The sequence below is a fragment of the Drosophila subpulchrella genome, chromosome 2R (assembly GCF_014743375.2).
Source record: "Drosophila subpulchrella strain 33 F10 #4 breed RU33 chromosome 2R, RU_Dsub_v1.1 Primary Assembly, whole genome shotgun sequence".
In the NCBI taxonomy this organism is placed as follows: Eukaryota; Metazoa; Arthropoda; class Insecta; order Diptera; family Drosophilidae; genus Drosophila; species Drosophila subpulchrella.
In genome coordinates, this window is record NC_050611.1 from 16,561,911 (window position 1) to 16,575,295 (window position 13,385).

The window sequence follows — 13,385 nt, forward strand, 5'->3', positions numbered from 1 at the left end:
GCGAATTTGATTGCGGTGCAAAAAACTTTATTCAACATACTATATATTCCAATATCAATAATTCACAAGTGCAAGCATTTCCGATTCGATTAGGCTATGATAAGATCGTGGATCTTGTGCTGGAATCATCCCAGGAGGCCATCTCACTTGAGATGAATGAAATGCCAGGTGTCGACTGCAAAAACAAAGGACGTGGTTTTAAAATGGGGTTTATTTCAACATCACAATCAGTATAAAAGCATATGTACAACGATTAACAGAGGCAAGCCAGCCAATTATGGGAATTTAGCAATATTTACAGCGGGGGCTTAATTATGGTTGGCAACTTAAAGCTATTAGTTATTAGTAAGCATGCAGGTTGGGTTTGTGTAACCAATTTGTGTGCAAGGTACTGGTTTAAAGCGGGTGTTGGAGTGGCTGGCGCAGCTATAAGCTCGATCTAACATAGTAAACCTTACCTGTGTCGGACACCTCCTCCACCTGTCCGCCCTCGGGGGCCTCGGACAGCAGCTTCTCGGCCTCCTCCTTGGCAATGACGTGCTCCGAGTTGCGGTTGGTGATGTTGGTGCTGTAATAGGACATAGGTAGTTGTGTATTTTCCAAAAGACTGAATGTATATGGAACCCACGTGGAAATGGAGCTGGAAACGCCGCTCTGGTTCACCAAATTCTGCCAGAACTTGTGGGTCTCGGCAATGATGGTGGTGGCAAAGTCCGCGTTCTTGGCATCGCCGTTGAAGGCAAACTGGTTCTCCGGCTTGCCATCGGGAATCTTGTAGATCTAAGGGTTACAAAGAGTTAGAAAAGTACTTGTAAGAGCGGTCTAGAACCCACCTTAAACCACTCAACGGTGGCACGCAGCAGTCCGGGGAAGTACTGGTCCACATCGGCGATATCGTTAACCTTGGAGGCCAGCGGATCGTTCACATCAATGGCAATGATCTTCCAGTCGGTCTCGCCCTCATCAATCAAGGCAATGGTGCCCAGCACCTTAACCTTTAGGACATCGCCGCGCTTGGCCACACGGTAGCCAATCTCGATGACATCGATGGGATCATTGTCGCCCTTGCAGCCGGTGGAGGGCTCAATGTGGTCGGGGTTCTCCCAGGTCTGGGGCAGGGCTCCGTAGTTCCAGATGTAGCCCTTGTGCGGGAAGCAGTTGGCCACGAAGCGCAGCTTGCCCTTCTTGATGTCCTGCTTGATGGGGTTCAGCGGGGTCTTGAGGCTAATCTAAGGATTAAGACATGCAATCGTTGAATTATCACTGGCTATATATCATATATCAAGGGGGGAAAGCCGGACTGACCTCCATCTTGGCGTTGGTCCAACGTGGCACCTCCACGACCATGTTGTAGACGGTCTTCTCCTCGTTGGCGTACAGTGGAATGTCGTGCATCGGCGAGATGACATTGCCGCACTTGTTTTCTGTGGATAAGGGATAGGGGATATAGTAGAAATGATTATATAGGTGACACCTGGACACGCGATTTGATTGATAGAGCTGAAAGTCTGTCGACCAGACAAAGGTCACCAATTTTGGGAGCCAATCTAATTACGATATCGGCTATTTGGATGGTATAATATAGCTATAAGATAAGGCCAAAGGGGCCGAAAGTCTTGGGTTTCCGCCAGTTCCGCCGGATCGGCTGATAGTGCTGATAAAGCACTATATGACTATGTATATTTGATTACGCCGAGTCCCAGAGTCCGGTTTGACCTGTTGCATAATCAGCTTGGCTGCGATCACCTAAGCTGCACTAGTTTGTGTAACTAGTTGGGCTAATTACCAATGCCCAAGGGTTATGCCAGGTCACATTGGGCCCCGGTTTTTGGGGCTACTCACTGAAGTACAGGCTGTAGCTGGGCGAGTTCCTGGCGCCCTTCTCAACGGTCTCGTACAGGGCCATCTGGACTGGTTTCGTGGACTTCCGCTCTGTCTGAATGTGTCTGCAACTGCTGGCCAAGGGCGCTGATGAGGTTGGAATCAATCCGGACAAACGGGCGACTGCACGTGAAGCAAAAAACGAACGCCTTGTAATTTCAGCCAACATTGGTGGTGTGAAAAGTACATCAAGATATCAATACATCGATATTTATTGAACTATTTATTTCGCGATAGTTTTGGCCGCGTCACGTAAGGGCCAGAAACGTAAGTGCCGGCAAACGTAAGGGCCACGTAAGTGGCAGTAAGTGAAGGAGCCCTGGTTCGCGTGACCGTTAAATTATATATTCAGGCTTATTAGGAGGATGTCTTTATTTTGAAAAACGATAAAGTATGAATATGCATTTAGGTAATTTTAACCAAGTAGTCCTGAGCACAATGTCAGTACCAAAAGCCAAAATGTACACACATGGAATGGGCGGTCTTCTCGCCATGTGTCAGAATGATTACGATATGCCTGATATTAAAAATAACATCCAATGTAATTATTTATATTGGCTGGGCATCAAAGATCTTGCTAGGAATGGCGAGTATGCATCTTTAACTTCCTACAGAAAAAACGCAACTTCAAAAAATAAGAATGAGTGCTACGTGGGACTTCTTAATTGAAAAATAGTCCTTTAAAAAATGCATGTTCAGATGATATGTATTTCATTGTCAGGAATATGAAATTTAGCAAATTATGAAGTGTTATTTCTATTCTACCACCATGTTATTTACTAATTTATTTTGGGCTACGAAAGTTTTAGCTATTATAAAACCATAAAAAATCCAAATCTGTGAACTGTTTAATTAGTTTTCAAGTCACATAAGTTGCGATATAATCAGTATCTACTTTGTAAAGTTATTCATTGATACTTTATTATTTTCGAAATGTAAAGTTAAAACATACAAGCTTTTACCCGCGCGTTATCGATTTTTCCAGGGCTACCAGCAGGTGCTTTCGATAACCGTCCGTATTTTTGTTATCTGTTCTTCCAGGGCTGCCAGCTGGTGTTATCAATAACAGTCCGTCTTTTTGTTATCGGTCTTCCAGGGCTGCCAGCTGACCTTATCGATAAACTGCAATCGGGTTTCCCAATTTCAGAGTTTTCCTTTTCGTTAAAAAAAAACGTGTTGGCGTTGCAAATATTCCCCCAATTGTTTGATTGCCGAAGCTAACGCAGGCGAACAAGTCCCCAAGGTCCGAGGAACCCAGCGGAATCACCAGAGAGCAGTCGCTGCGCTCCCATTTCCAAGTGCCCTTGGCAACAAGTAACTTTCCCCCTCTCCACTCGCCGTACTCTCTAGAGAAATGCAGAACGGAAAGCCAAGATCGGCGGCCAGGACGTCCTACCACCGCCGACCCAGATCCGGAGTGCCCAACTCCACTGGCACGGAGAACTCCGCGGCGGCCAAGCCGGATGCCACTGATAACCAGACGGTGGGCATCGACGATAATGCCTGCGTGGTGTGCTTCAAGAACGTGGACATCTATTCCATTGGCGACTGTGATCACCCCGTCTGCTACGAGTGCTCCACTCGGATGAGGGTGCTTTGCCAGCAGAACGAGTGCCCCATCTGCCGCCACGTCCTGTCGAAGGTAGAATCTGCCTGGCCTTTTAGAGGAGAACCCCTTGCTAATAGCTTTTCCCTTACAGGTCCTGTTCACCCTGGAGAAGCTGCCCTACCGCGAACTGGAGGCCAACAACCGCTCCGACTTTTACAGCAAGAAGTACCGCATCGGCTTCTGCAGTGCCGAGATTCAGCAGCAGTTCTTCAAGCTGCTCGACCATCCGTGCCCTAAGTGAGTGTGTTCAGTCAGTTTGGGGATTCCCCCTTTTACACATTATACATTCCAGATGCGACGCCCCTCCATACCGAACCTTCCAGGGCCTTCGCAACCATGTGCGCAGCGAGCACAGTCTGCTGTACTGTGACCTCTGCGTGGAGACCCTCAAGATCTTCACCTTTGAACGCAGGTGCTATACTCAGGCAGAGCTGCAGTTGCACAACACCAAAGGGGATCCGGACAATCGCTCGCATCGCGGTCATCCGCTGTGCGAGTACTGCAAGAAGCGCTACTTGGATCGGGACGAGCTGTTCCGGCATTTGCGGCGCGAGCACTATTTCTGTCACTTCTGCGACGCCGACGGCTGCAATGAGTTCTACAACGACTACGCAGACCTGGCGGACCACTTCCGACAGGAGCACTTCCTTTGCGAGGAGGGCAAGTGCGCCACCGAGCAGTTTGTCGGTGCCTTCCGCAACGAGATCGAGTACAAGGCTCACGTGGCCAATGTGCACGGCAAGTCCCTCAACAAGCAGCAGGCGAAGCAGACGCGGACCCTGCAGCTAGAGATTACCTTGGGACCGCGCGGGCGCAGCGGCCAGACGGAGCAGGGCATAGCCAACATGAGACCCAGGTGAGTGGGGTGTCTTCCGAAGCGTAGTCAGATCTTTAAGACCTAGTAAACTTGCAGAAATGAAGAGCACAACGATTACCTGGACGACCTGCCGACGGGTAGCCAGCGCCACGTAAGCATCGATGCTGGCAATGAGGAGCAGTTCCCCACTTTAAGAGGCACCTCCACGGCGCCCAGCGTGTCCTTGGTTAGACCGCCGCCGCCCTCGATGCGCAATCTTAGTGGCACCTCGGGTCTTGCTCGGACCAAAGAGAATTTCCCGGCTCTGGGAGGGGGAAATGGAGGTGGCGTTGCTGGCCCCACTGGCAGCACTCTCGCCGCCAGAGCTGCCCAGTCCCAGCATCCCGTTGCGGCTGTCTTTAAAAAGCCCACAAGTTCGGCAGCTTCTGGCGGTCGCAGTGGCCCCGCAGCCAGCAATGGAATGCTCCTGCATGTGTCCAATCGACCAGGAGCAGCGGTTCCCAAAAAGGCCGCCGCACCGCAGCTAGACTTCCCCGCTCTGCCGGGCAAGGGCAACAAGAAAAACCTGCGCAACCTGGAGGAGGACATGCTGCCCAGCGGCTCTGCAGTGCCCATGACGAATATTTCGGCAAAGCATCGGTCCCTGGCTGATGATTACGTGTCGGTGGCCAATCCGACCAACTTTCACAAGCTGCAATTGGTGCAAAAGGAAGAGGACGAGGCCAAGGCGCGTCAAGAGGCATTGAAGAAGAGTGCGCCCAAGCTCACGGCATCGGAATTTCCCAGCCTAGGACCGAGTGCCAGCGCCAGTTCCAGCAGAGCGAATGCCGCGAAGCCAGCTAGCGGACCTGCCTCCTTGAACTGGTCCAAGGCAACTTCTGAAAAGAAACAGCGGGAGCTGGAGAATCGCAAGGCGAAGGTGGCCCCTGCGCCGGTTTTGCCCACACCGACATCCAGACCCGCTCCCAAGGCAAATAACAATAACGTGCAGGAGCAACAGGCAAACAAAAAAGATAAAAAACCGAAGGATAAGAAGAACAATCAGGAGAACCAGCCCAAGATGGTCAAGCAGAAGGAGAAAAACAATAACAACGAACAAAAATCCAACGGGAGTCCACCTACGCCAATACGCGCTCCACCTGGCTTAGGATCTGGCGGACCGCTCAAGCCACCACCCGGATTCGTGTCCAATGTGACGGTCAACTCGGTGGCCAAGCTGCCCAACAATCTCACGTTCACCAGTTCGCTGGGCGAGTCCTACAACATTGTACCTAGCCACTATACGTACACCGATCCACCAGATACGGGATTGAGAAACCAGGTAAGAGATTATTCCTGGTACTTGTTTAAGACCTAATATAACATGTGTTTTCCCCTCTAGAAATTGGTGGACGAGGTCATGGGCTTGCTCAAGACCCCAGAGGCTTTGAACGAATTTCGCATGCTGTCGTCCAAGTTCCGCGACGGATCCTGTACTGGTCAAGCGTATTACGAGCACTGCCAGTGCGCCATGCTGAGTTCCTTCAACAACCTGTTTCCGGAGCTGCTGGCCATGCTGCCCGACATAAGCAAGCAACAGGCAAGAGTCTTTGCTGGAGTGCCTTGTCATTTACAGACTAACCCTTTAATTTCGTCAACTTCCAGGAACTCTATTTGGTGCACAAACAACATTTGAACAGCCTTTCGCCCGCCCAGCGCAAATCCGTGCCCTCACTTGAAGTTTGCAAGGTCTGTAAACAGATCCTCATCACCGCCGACCTGGAGGGCCACCAGCAGGCACATGAGCTGACCAAGAACTTTCCCGTGTTAGGAAGCTCAGCTTCCAATACGCATCGCAACTGAGGCACAAGGATCGTAGGACAACAAAAGCTTTATCCCCCATGTATATTTTCTATGTATATACCGTTTCAATCAACCAGAAGCCCATGTCCACAGGTCATGTCGTGTGTGGAAATCTAAATGTGTGAACTAGCCGAACAATATCGCCCCATAAAGCGCGCCCCCACGAAGCAATCTGTTCGATGTGACCTAGTCCAGGCAGTAGCATAGTGAGCAACCTGTTAATCTGGGATGCGTTTTTAATATGTACGAGTGAGCTTGTGTTTAGCAAATGCCCGCAGCCTAATAAAGTTCAAATCAATCACATTTTAATTTCGTAATTACCCGCAATTGTTTGACGTGCTCTTCAGAAACGGGAAGCCCCCTTATTGAATGGCAACATATGGTGGCCGGAGATTGGTTATCACCAAATAGGAAATGACTGTAGTGGTCGCAGATTTATTGCCTGACATATGGAACGCTCTCGTGCTATCTGCTATCCTTATCTCTACATTGTTTGCCAAACTACGGAAGCAACTTTCATACTTGTGGCAAAGGTTATATAATACATAAATCGGACTAGCCTTATAAGTAATTGGTTTAGCGCAGAACCCTAAAGCTTACCGACTATGGTTTTGGATGTTGGTAAAGGACGTTTGCACCTATTATCTTTTACTCGCAAATAAAAGTCAACTTCGCGAATTCTTCAGATCAAAAGGATCAATCTTGATAGACGTATTTAAAAGCATTCTGTTCAAAGGCATCGAATTTATTCATCCCACTGAATATGTCATTGAAATAAGCAGTATTCAACTTGATAATAAATAACATAAGAAACTAGGATATTATTTTACAGTCTGATATATTTATATTTATTTATTTTTATAAAGGTAACTTTTAAAATAAAACTATGATCAAACTTATGAATAGAGCGCAGGCAAGACTTCCTTAATATATATTGACCCAATGGTTGCTATGTTCAGGTATGTCTTTTGCCAACAATATGTATACGGAAATATTAAATATATTTTTTGACTTCTTTTTTTATTTACATATAAACTAAATTCAAAATTTGGCGGTTTATAGTTCATGTAAACCAAGTGAAGGTCACACTAAAACCGATAGGTTCAAGCTTACTTATATCGATGACAGCCTGGATTTTGGCCGCGTTCTGATCAATGTTTATCGATCTGAACTAAAGGGAAATTATAAAATAATAAACTTTACAAAATGGTCCGCAAATAATTTAACTAAAAAAATATTGTTTACTTTTGATACCCTCGCAAAACCTAGTATTGGATTTATCGATACCATCGTGAGACCAGCAACAACAAAAATGGACCGGCGAGAAGATGCTCTGCTACAGGTTTTATTGTTTATTAATTTACCTAAGTGAAGTTACTATGGGATTACCCTGTACGACAGGCCCTCGATAAGAACGCCGGCGAAACGGAGCGCTGGCAGGCCTTCAAGAGCGATAATGAGAGCACCATCCGGAATCTGGACCTGTTCGCCCAGAAGCTCAGCGTGGAGGTTATGGTGCCCATTGGCCGAAAGGCTCTGATGCCCGGCGAGCTGATCCACACCAACGAGCTGCTGGTGGGCCACTACGAGGGCTACTTCTCCGCCTGCTCTGCCCACAAGGCCAGGGAGATCTGCCGGCACCGCCTGAAACTGGCCGAGGAGCAGCTAAAGAATCTGGAAGTCGAGTCCGATCTCTGGCAGTAAGTGGATCAGGTTACACAAACCGAAAACGGGAAAAAATAATGTTTACGCTTGCCCCACAGAAACAAACTCAATACTCCACTGGCGGAGGGAGCGGTGCCCAGTGGGGATCAGGTGGAAATCGTAGAGGATTTCAACGAGGAGTCGCACAGCAAGTGGATGACGGAGCACAGGGAGCGAGTGCGTCAGCAGAAGCAACAGGAGCGCCTCAAACGGCAGGCGGAACCTCCCGGAAGCGGTGAAGAAGTGCTGAGGAAGCTGGAAGAGCGTGAAATGATGGAGGAACTAGGCTTAGATCCCGATAATGTCAACGAAGAGCAACTCCAAGACCTGATCAATGAGGATCAAGCACCTCAGGAAGCTAGTAAAGAAAAGGTAACCCTCACGCCGGAGCAGGAGGCGGAGCTGTGGAAGAAGTTGGAAGCTGAGGAGCAGAACGAGGCTGCAGAGCTCAGTCCAGAAGCTGAGGAAAGCATAAAGGGCACGGATGACCTTGTGCGTCGGCTAATGTCCGGAGCCACAGAAGCTCCTTGTGCCAAAAAACGTATTGCAGGAGCCAAAGAGCCTGTGGAGATTGAGAAACCCACCTCAGACGACGAGGATGATGAGGGTGACCAGGAAGAGGAGGTGCAAACCATAAGGGAACAAATGGCCCTACTGCCCAGCGAAGAGCGTGAGCCCTTCCTCAGAGATCAACTACAAGTACTCAAAGCAAAGATGAGGAAAATACAAAAGGTGAACTTTATCAGCGACGAGCTGATTCACTTGATGAACGTGGTGGTCATGCTGGAGGACGACCTGCAGGACATGATATTCGAGCAGCAAATGGAGGCTAGCGAGGAAGAGGAGGTCGATGAAAACATACCGCCAGAGGAGCCCATTCAAGAACCTGAAATAGTACCTGAAGCCAGCATAAACAAACGACGCATATCCTTCGCCCTGGCCGATGAGAAGCTGGAGTTTAGAAGGGAGGAAACGGTGGCCGAAATGCTGCCCAATGCGAAAAAGAACTCCAGGGATGTTATAAAGCTGGATGAACCAGTCAAATCCCCAGTGACTCCCCGACCAATTGCCAGTAAGAAAGAGCGGATAACAAACTCTGATATCCTGCAAAAAGTTGAAAAAAACATCGAGTTCGTCAAGGAGAACCAGAGTGTCCAGGACTTTGACTTGCTTAATCGAATTTTGGAAGAGTCCACTGGACGTATTAACACTTTACACATTAGTTTCACACATTCCGACGCAGTGCCTTCTCCCAAAAGTGATCAAGACGGTGCCATACCTGGAAACCCAGGAGATTTCTATGAGAAATATGAAAAGGACCTGGCGCAGCAGAATAGTACGTTTCCCATTTATGTAAATGGCTTTGAGGGCGAAGAGGAGGTTAAGGTACCCATAATGAGCGAAGCTTCGCGTGGATCAGCCTATGAAGATCCTAGAAGCCAGGTAAGATTATCAAAACGAGTCCAGGGTAGAGCCTAATGTTCTTGCTTTACAGTTCTCCAAGCCAACTGCTGCTAAGGAAGAATCAACTGTGCCCGATCCAACAACCAAGTCAATTCTGCGGAACAAAGAGGCGGTGGAGCTGGAGCCGCACATTGTCAACCAACAGCCAAAGAAAGGCAAGAAGGGTAGGAAACAGAAGAAGAAGGAGCGCACCCTGGACGACGATCTGCGCGATATGAGTGCCTACCAGAAGGTCATGCACGATCTCGTGGAGAAGGAGCCCACACAACCGGAGCCCCTGCCGAAGGGCAAATTCATTGACTCGCATGCTCCCAAGAAGCGGGTTAGCCGCTTCAAGGAGCAGCGGGCCCTCAACAGAACGTAGCGAAGAGTAAAACTTCTGCTGGGCATTACTAGTATATTTGTTCAAGTTTAATGTGGATTTGTATTACAAACACAACGCAAAACAATAAACAACTACTGGTGTGGTGTACATTCGATATTAAATTAAACACTAGATACTAGTCCGCTGAAACGGAATTTATTTTTAAAACATGTACAGTAGGCTTCAATTTACATTAGATCAGATTGAGAGTTTTTGATTCAAAAATTCACTGCGACTAAAGGACCAAGGCGCCCGCCGATGTGCGATCTCTTACTGGCTACTTTAAAAGTACATATTAACAGCTAATACATACAGTGCGGACCCTAAGCATAAATGTACCCGGATTGCTCCACTCTAGCACGAAACCCATCCCATTGCGTTCCTCCATGGTCTACAGTGAAACTAAAATGTCTTGAGTGGCCGGGCAGCAGGCCTCCAATTCGGGGACTCAGGCTCCTGTCTGGTGTTCGAAGATGTTGCGGAATTTCTAAATGTCAAAGTCTTCCAGGCCGAGAAACTCTCTCTCCAGGGCGGCGCCCATCATGTTCCATTCGCCGTCGTCCTCGTCCTCCGGGTCTTTCTCGCTGTTCGAGTCGGAGCCAATCTCCAGGTCGGAAGGCAGATCCTCCCCTGAAAGGTTTATTGGTAAATTAAAAGTCACTCTATCAATCCACGTGTGTATGACCCACCTCGTCGAAACTTCGCGCTGGGCATCTCATCGTCATCATCCTCCTTCTCATTATTGTCATCACCCTCTTCGTTTGAGCTTATGTCAAACTCCATGACGTTCGGCGCTCCGATCATCACGTCCTCGCTGCGCGTGAAGAAGTCGTGGGCTCTATTGGAATTATCATCTTCGCGCTTTCTCTTAAGCAGCTTCTTGTCCATTGGTGGGTTTTCTGGAATTAATTATAAACATTCGAGTAAGATTCAACAGTAATCAAGGATGCTAGTTAATGCAGTAGAGTTAGGCGGTGCCACGTGTTTTGCGTTTAATAAGTAAAAGTCTTACCAAAGTTAACGGGCCCCTCGTCACTCGACGAGTCCGACTCGAAGAATGTCTCGTAGTCCTTGTTCATCGACTCGATGTCCGCGTTGGTGAAGACCAGCAGCGGATTGAGTGTTTCGCGGAAGTTGCCGCTCTGCTCCTCCTGCTGCTTGCTGCTCGACGGTGAGATCTCTGATCGCTCGCTGTAGTTGACCACGTGCTCGGGACTGTGGCAATGGGCGGGTGGCTGGCGGCCTTTGTTGCGCACCTTTCGGTCCAATGGGAAGAGCTTCTCCTCCACATGCTCCCAGCGCTCGGCGCAGGTCCACAACCAGTTTGCATTGACTACCTTAATGGTGGCCTCCTTCTTGGCCGCATTTACCTTGTAGGTGCCCGCATTGACCGCCACCAGATGCGTGATCCCCTTGCCAATGTTTGGCTGCACATCTGCGCCCAGACTCTTGGCAATGAAGTATGCCCGTGATTGCTCCAGCTTCATCTGCGTGGGCACCAGGCCGGAGAACACCAGGTTCTTGCCGCGCAGCACTTCACACCGAATCTTCGGCACGATGACCTTTAGATCGGGTATCTCTGTGGTCTCGTCGTAGATGGCATAGAATCGCTTGTGAATGTTGCGCAGTATGACCTCCAGATAAAGCAGGTAATCGTCGGGGTCCTCAATCTCTATCTGTTTCTGCCCATCGAGCGGCACTCGAAGGTTGGGTGTGCTTTTTGACGTGGTGGCCACGTCCTCATCGTTTGTCGGACTTTTCTCCTCCGGCGAAGTAGTGGATGAAGGCACAACCTCGTTCTTTTCTGCCGGTGTGACTTCCACCACCTCGGCTTTTGTGCTCTCCTTGGAATTATCATCAATAACAACTACGTCCTCGCCATCGCTGGCCGCTTTCTCAGCATCTGGTGAGCCAGATGAACTATCGTCTACGACCATGATTTCCTCTGAGACAGTCTTGCCATTTAATTTGTCACTCGGCGGCTCCTTGGGTGCCTCTGCGGGTATCGAGGAATCGGAAATCTCGGGATCCTTGGCGTCACTCTCCAGTTCGAATACGTCAACTGATTCCTCATTCCCCTCATCGTCTTTACTTGTGCTTGAGACTGTGTTGTCGCCCTTATCAGGGTCTTCTGGTTTCACTTCGCTGCTGGACTCCGTCTTGTCTTTGTCCTCCTTCTTCTCGGTAATCTCTGTAGGAAACGAAATTCGTTTTAGAAATATTTGGTTATGGGTTGGCTGATGCGCTCACCTTTGAAATCAACGCCTTCGCCATCCAGTTCATGCTTAGACAAACCCGGTGGGGCATTAATGTCACCCGTGTGCTGAAAGAAGTGATAGGGCTTAACTTGGATTAAGTTAGAGGCCATATTCCACACATCCTCCCGATCGTCGATGATGCACACCATGGAATCGCCATTCGGAAAGAGAGCTCTGTAATTAATCAATCATAAGTTTGGTACGGTATAATAGATAATAATAGGGAACCCACTTCAAGTTGTCCGTCTTGCTGGTGGCATTGAAGCACTCATCTCTGGACAGTATCCTGTGCGAGAAGAACTTGCCCTCGGGGTCCAGAAGCTGGGCAATCATGTGCGCATAGTTGCGCGCCCCAAAGGTGCATATGTGCAGCTCGTACAGCTGGGACATGCGCTCCAGGAACTCGGCAGTGCCGGGGCGCAGGCGCGTGTGATACCACGGGGAATGTGGGCCGTATAGCTGGAAGTGGTAGATGCCCTTTATGTTGTCCGGCACCGTGTCGTTGGTGGTGTGGATCACTGTCTGGTCGAGATCGACGAGCAGCACCAACTTCCGGTCGGCCAGCAGGCGTCGCGTGTCGTCGTGTCCGAGTTTCTGGGCCAGCTTCTGGGTAACCTTAAGATCAGGCATGGTGTGCACCATGGGCACCGAGGCCTCCGATGTTTGTCCCTGTGGGTTCAAGTGGCGGGTTAATTATTCAGCACGTTGGGTGGTTGACTGGTGGTTAGGCTATGTACTTACATTCTCATTCTGACGCAAGTCGGCACCGCAGTCCGCGCACATGTCCTTGATTACCGTGGTGTGTATGCACTCGGACAACACCAGAATGGCATCCCTAAAGGGCAGGCAGGCAGGTTAGTGTGTATACGACTGCATAATTGCATTGCGTCCCCCCCACTGGCCCACCCTAAAACTCACCCCTTGGAGAGCAGCTCCCCGTCCTTGCGGAGCCGCTTCTTTACCACCCCGGCTCGCTGGGACTTGTACTTTTGGATGGAGGAGTCAGCTTTTCCAGATCCGCCACCTGGTTTCCCATCCGGGCCCACCGGCGTGTAGAGAAACAGGATTTGGGCCGCCGACACGAACTGTCCCTCGCGAACCCGCCATTTATTGATTACCGCGCTCGTCTCGTTCTCTCCCAGCGCAGCTCTCAAAACAATGATGCCGCCAGCGTTGTTGTTTGTGTTGTTGCCACCACCACCTCCGCTTCTACTTCCTCCTCCCCCATCGTCTCCGTCTTTGGCCACGCCCCCTGGCGCGCGACTGGGCGTCGCGCCCTCCTCGTCCGCTATGTTCTGCATCGCTGGGCTTGCGTTTTTATATACAATTAATTTGTTTAAATCTCCGTGCCTTGTTGTGTTTGCAATTTGTGTGAATGTGAAAATTTGGTTGCCATTCACTTGGCTACGCCGACAGCCGTTCACCCCTGTCCGAAATCAGCTGATT

General features: G+C 49.4%; 4 protein-coding genes across 4 annotated transcripts; 2 read left to right on the forward strand and 2 right to left on the reverse strand.

The window, feature by feature from the left end:
* Positions 1 to 10: 10 nt before the first annotated feature.
* Positions 11 to 2,081, reverse strand: LOC119549327 (inorganic pyrophosphatase). The gene is made up of 6 exons (XM_037857306.1): positions 1,843 to 2,081; positions 1,306 to 1,424; positions 834 to 1,229; positions 629 to 780; positions 459 to 568; positions 11 to 175 (listed from the first exon to the last, which is right to left on the reverse strand). The coding sequence occupies exons 1-6, from the start codon at positions 2,048 to 2,050 to the stop codon at positions 144 to 146; spliced, it is 1,017 nt and encodes a 338-aa protein (XP_037713234.1). The 5' UTR covers positions 2,051 to 2,081; the 3' UTR covers positions 11 to 143.
* Positions 2,082 to 2,957: 876 nt separating this feature from the next.
* On the forward strand, positions 2,958 to 6,458 carry LOC119550933 (E3 ubiquitin-protein ligase ZNF598). The gene is made up of 6 exons (XM_037859957.1): positions 2,958 to 3,523; positions 3,582 to 3,727; positions 3,783 to 4,346; positions 4,404 to 5,628; positions 5,689 to 5,886; positions 5,952 to 6,458. Exons 1-6 carry the CDS (start codon positions 3,236 to 3,238, stop codon positions 6,147 to 6,149), a joined length of 2,619 nt encoding a protein of 872 aa, XP_037715885.1. The 5' UTR covers positions 2,958 to 3,235; the 3' UTR covers positions 6,150 to 6,458.
* An 851-nt stretch (positions 6,459 to 7,309) lies between these two features.
* Positions 7,310 to 9,808, forward strand: LOC119548985 (unconventional prefoldin RPB5 interactor-like protein). Its single transcript, XM_037856584.1, has 4 exons — positions 7,310 to 7,491; positions 7,551 to 7,849; positions 7,913 to 9,296; positions 9,349 to 9,808. The coding sequence occupies exons 1-4, from the start codon at positions 7,462 to 7,464 to the stop codon at positions 9,679 to 9,681; spliced, it is 2,046 nt and encodes a 681-aa protein (XP_037712512.1). The 5' UTR covers positions 7,310 to 7,461; the 3' UTR covers positions 9,682 to 9,808.
* On the reverse strand, positions 9,792 to 13,382 carry LOC119548984 (RNA polymerase II subunit A C-terminal domain phosphatase). Its single transcript, XM_037856582.1, has 7 exons — positions 12,858 to 13,382; positions 12,681 to 12,774; positions 12,172 to 12,608; positions 11,932 to 12,113; positions 10,694 to 11,872; positions 10,371 to 10,580; positions 9,792 to 10,311 (listed from the first exon to the last, which is right to left on the reverse strand). The coding sequence occupies exons 1-7, from the start codon at positions 13,238 to 13,240 to the stop codon at positions 10,169 to 10,171; spliced, it is 2,628 nt and encodes an 875-aa protein (XP_037712510.1). The 5' UTR covers positions 13,241 to 13,382; the 3' UTR covers positions 9,792 to 10,168.
* Between the last annotated feature and the right edge of the window lie 3 nt (positions 13,383 to 13,385).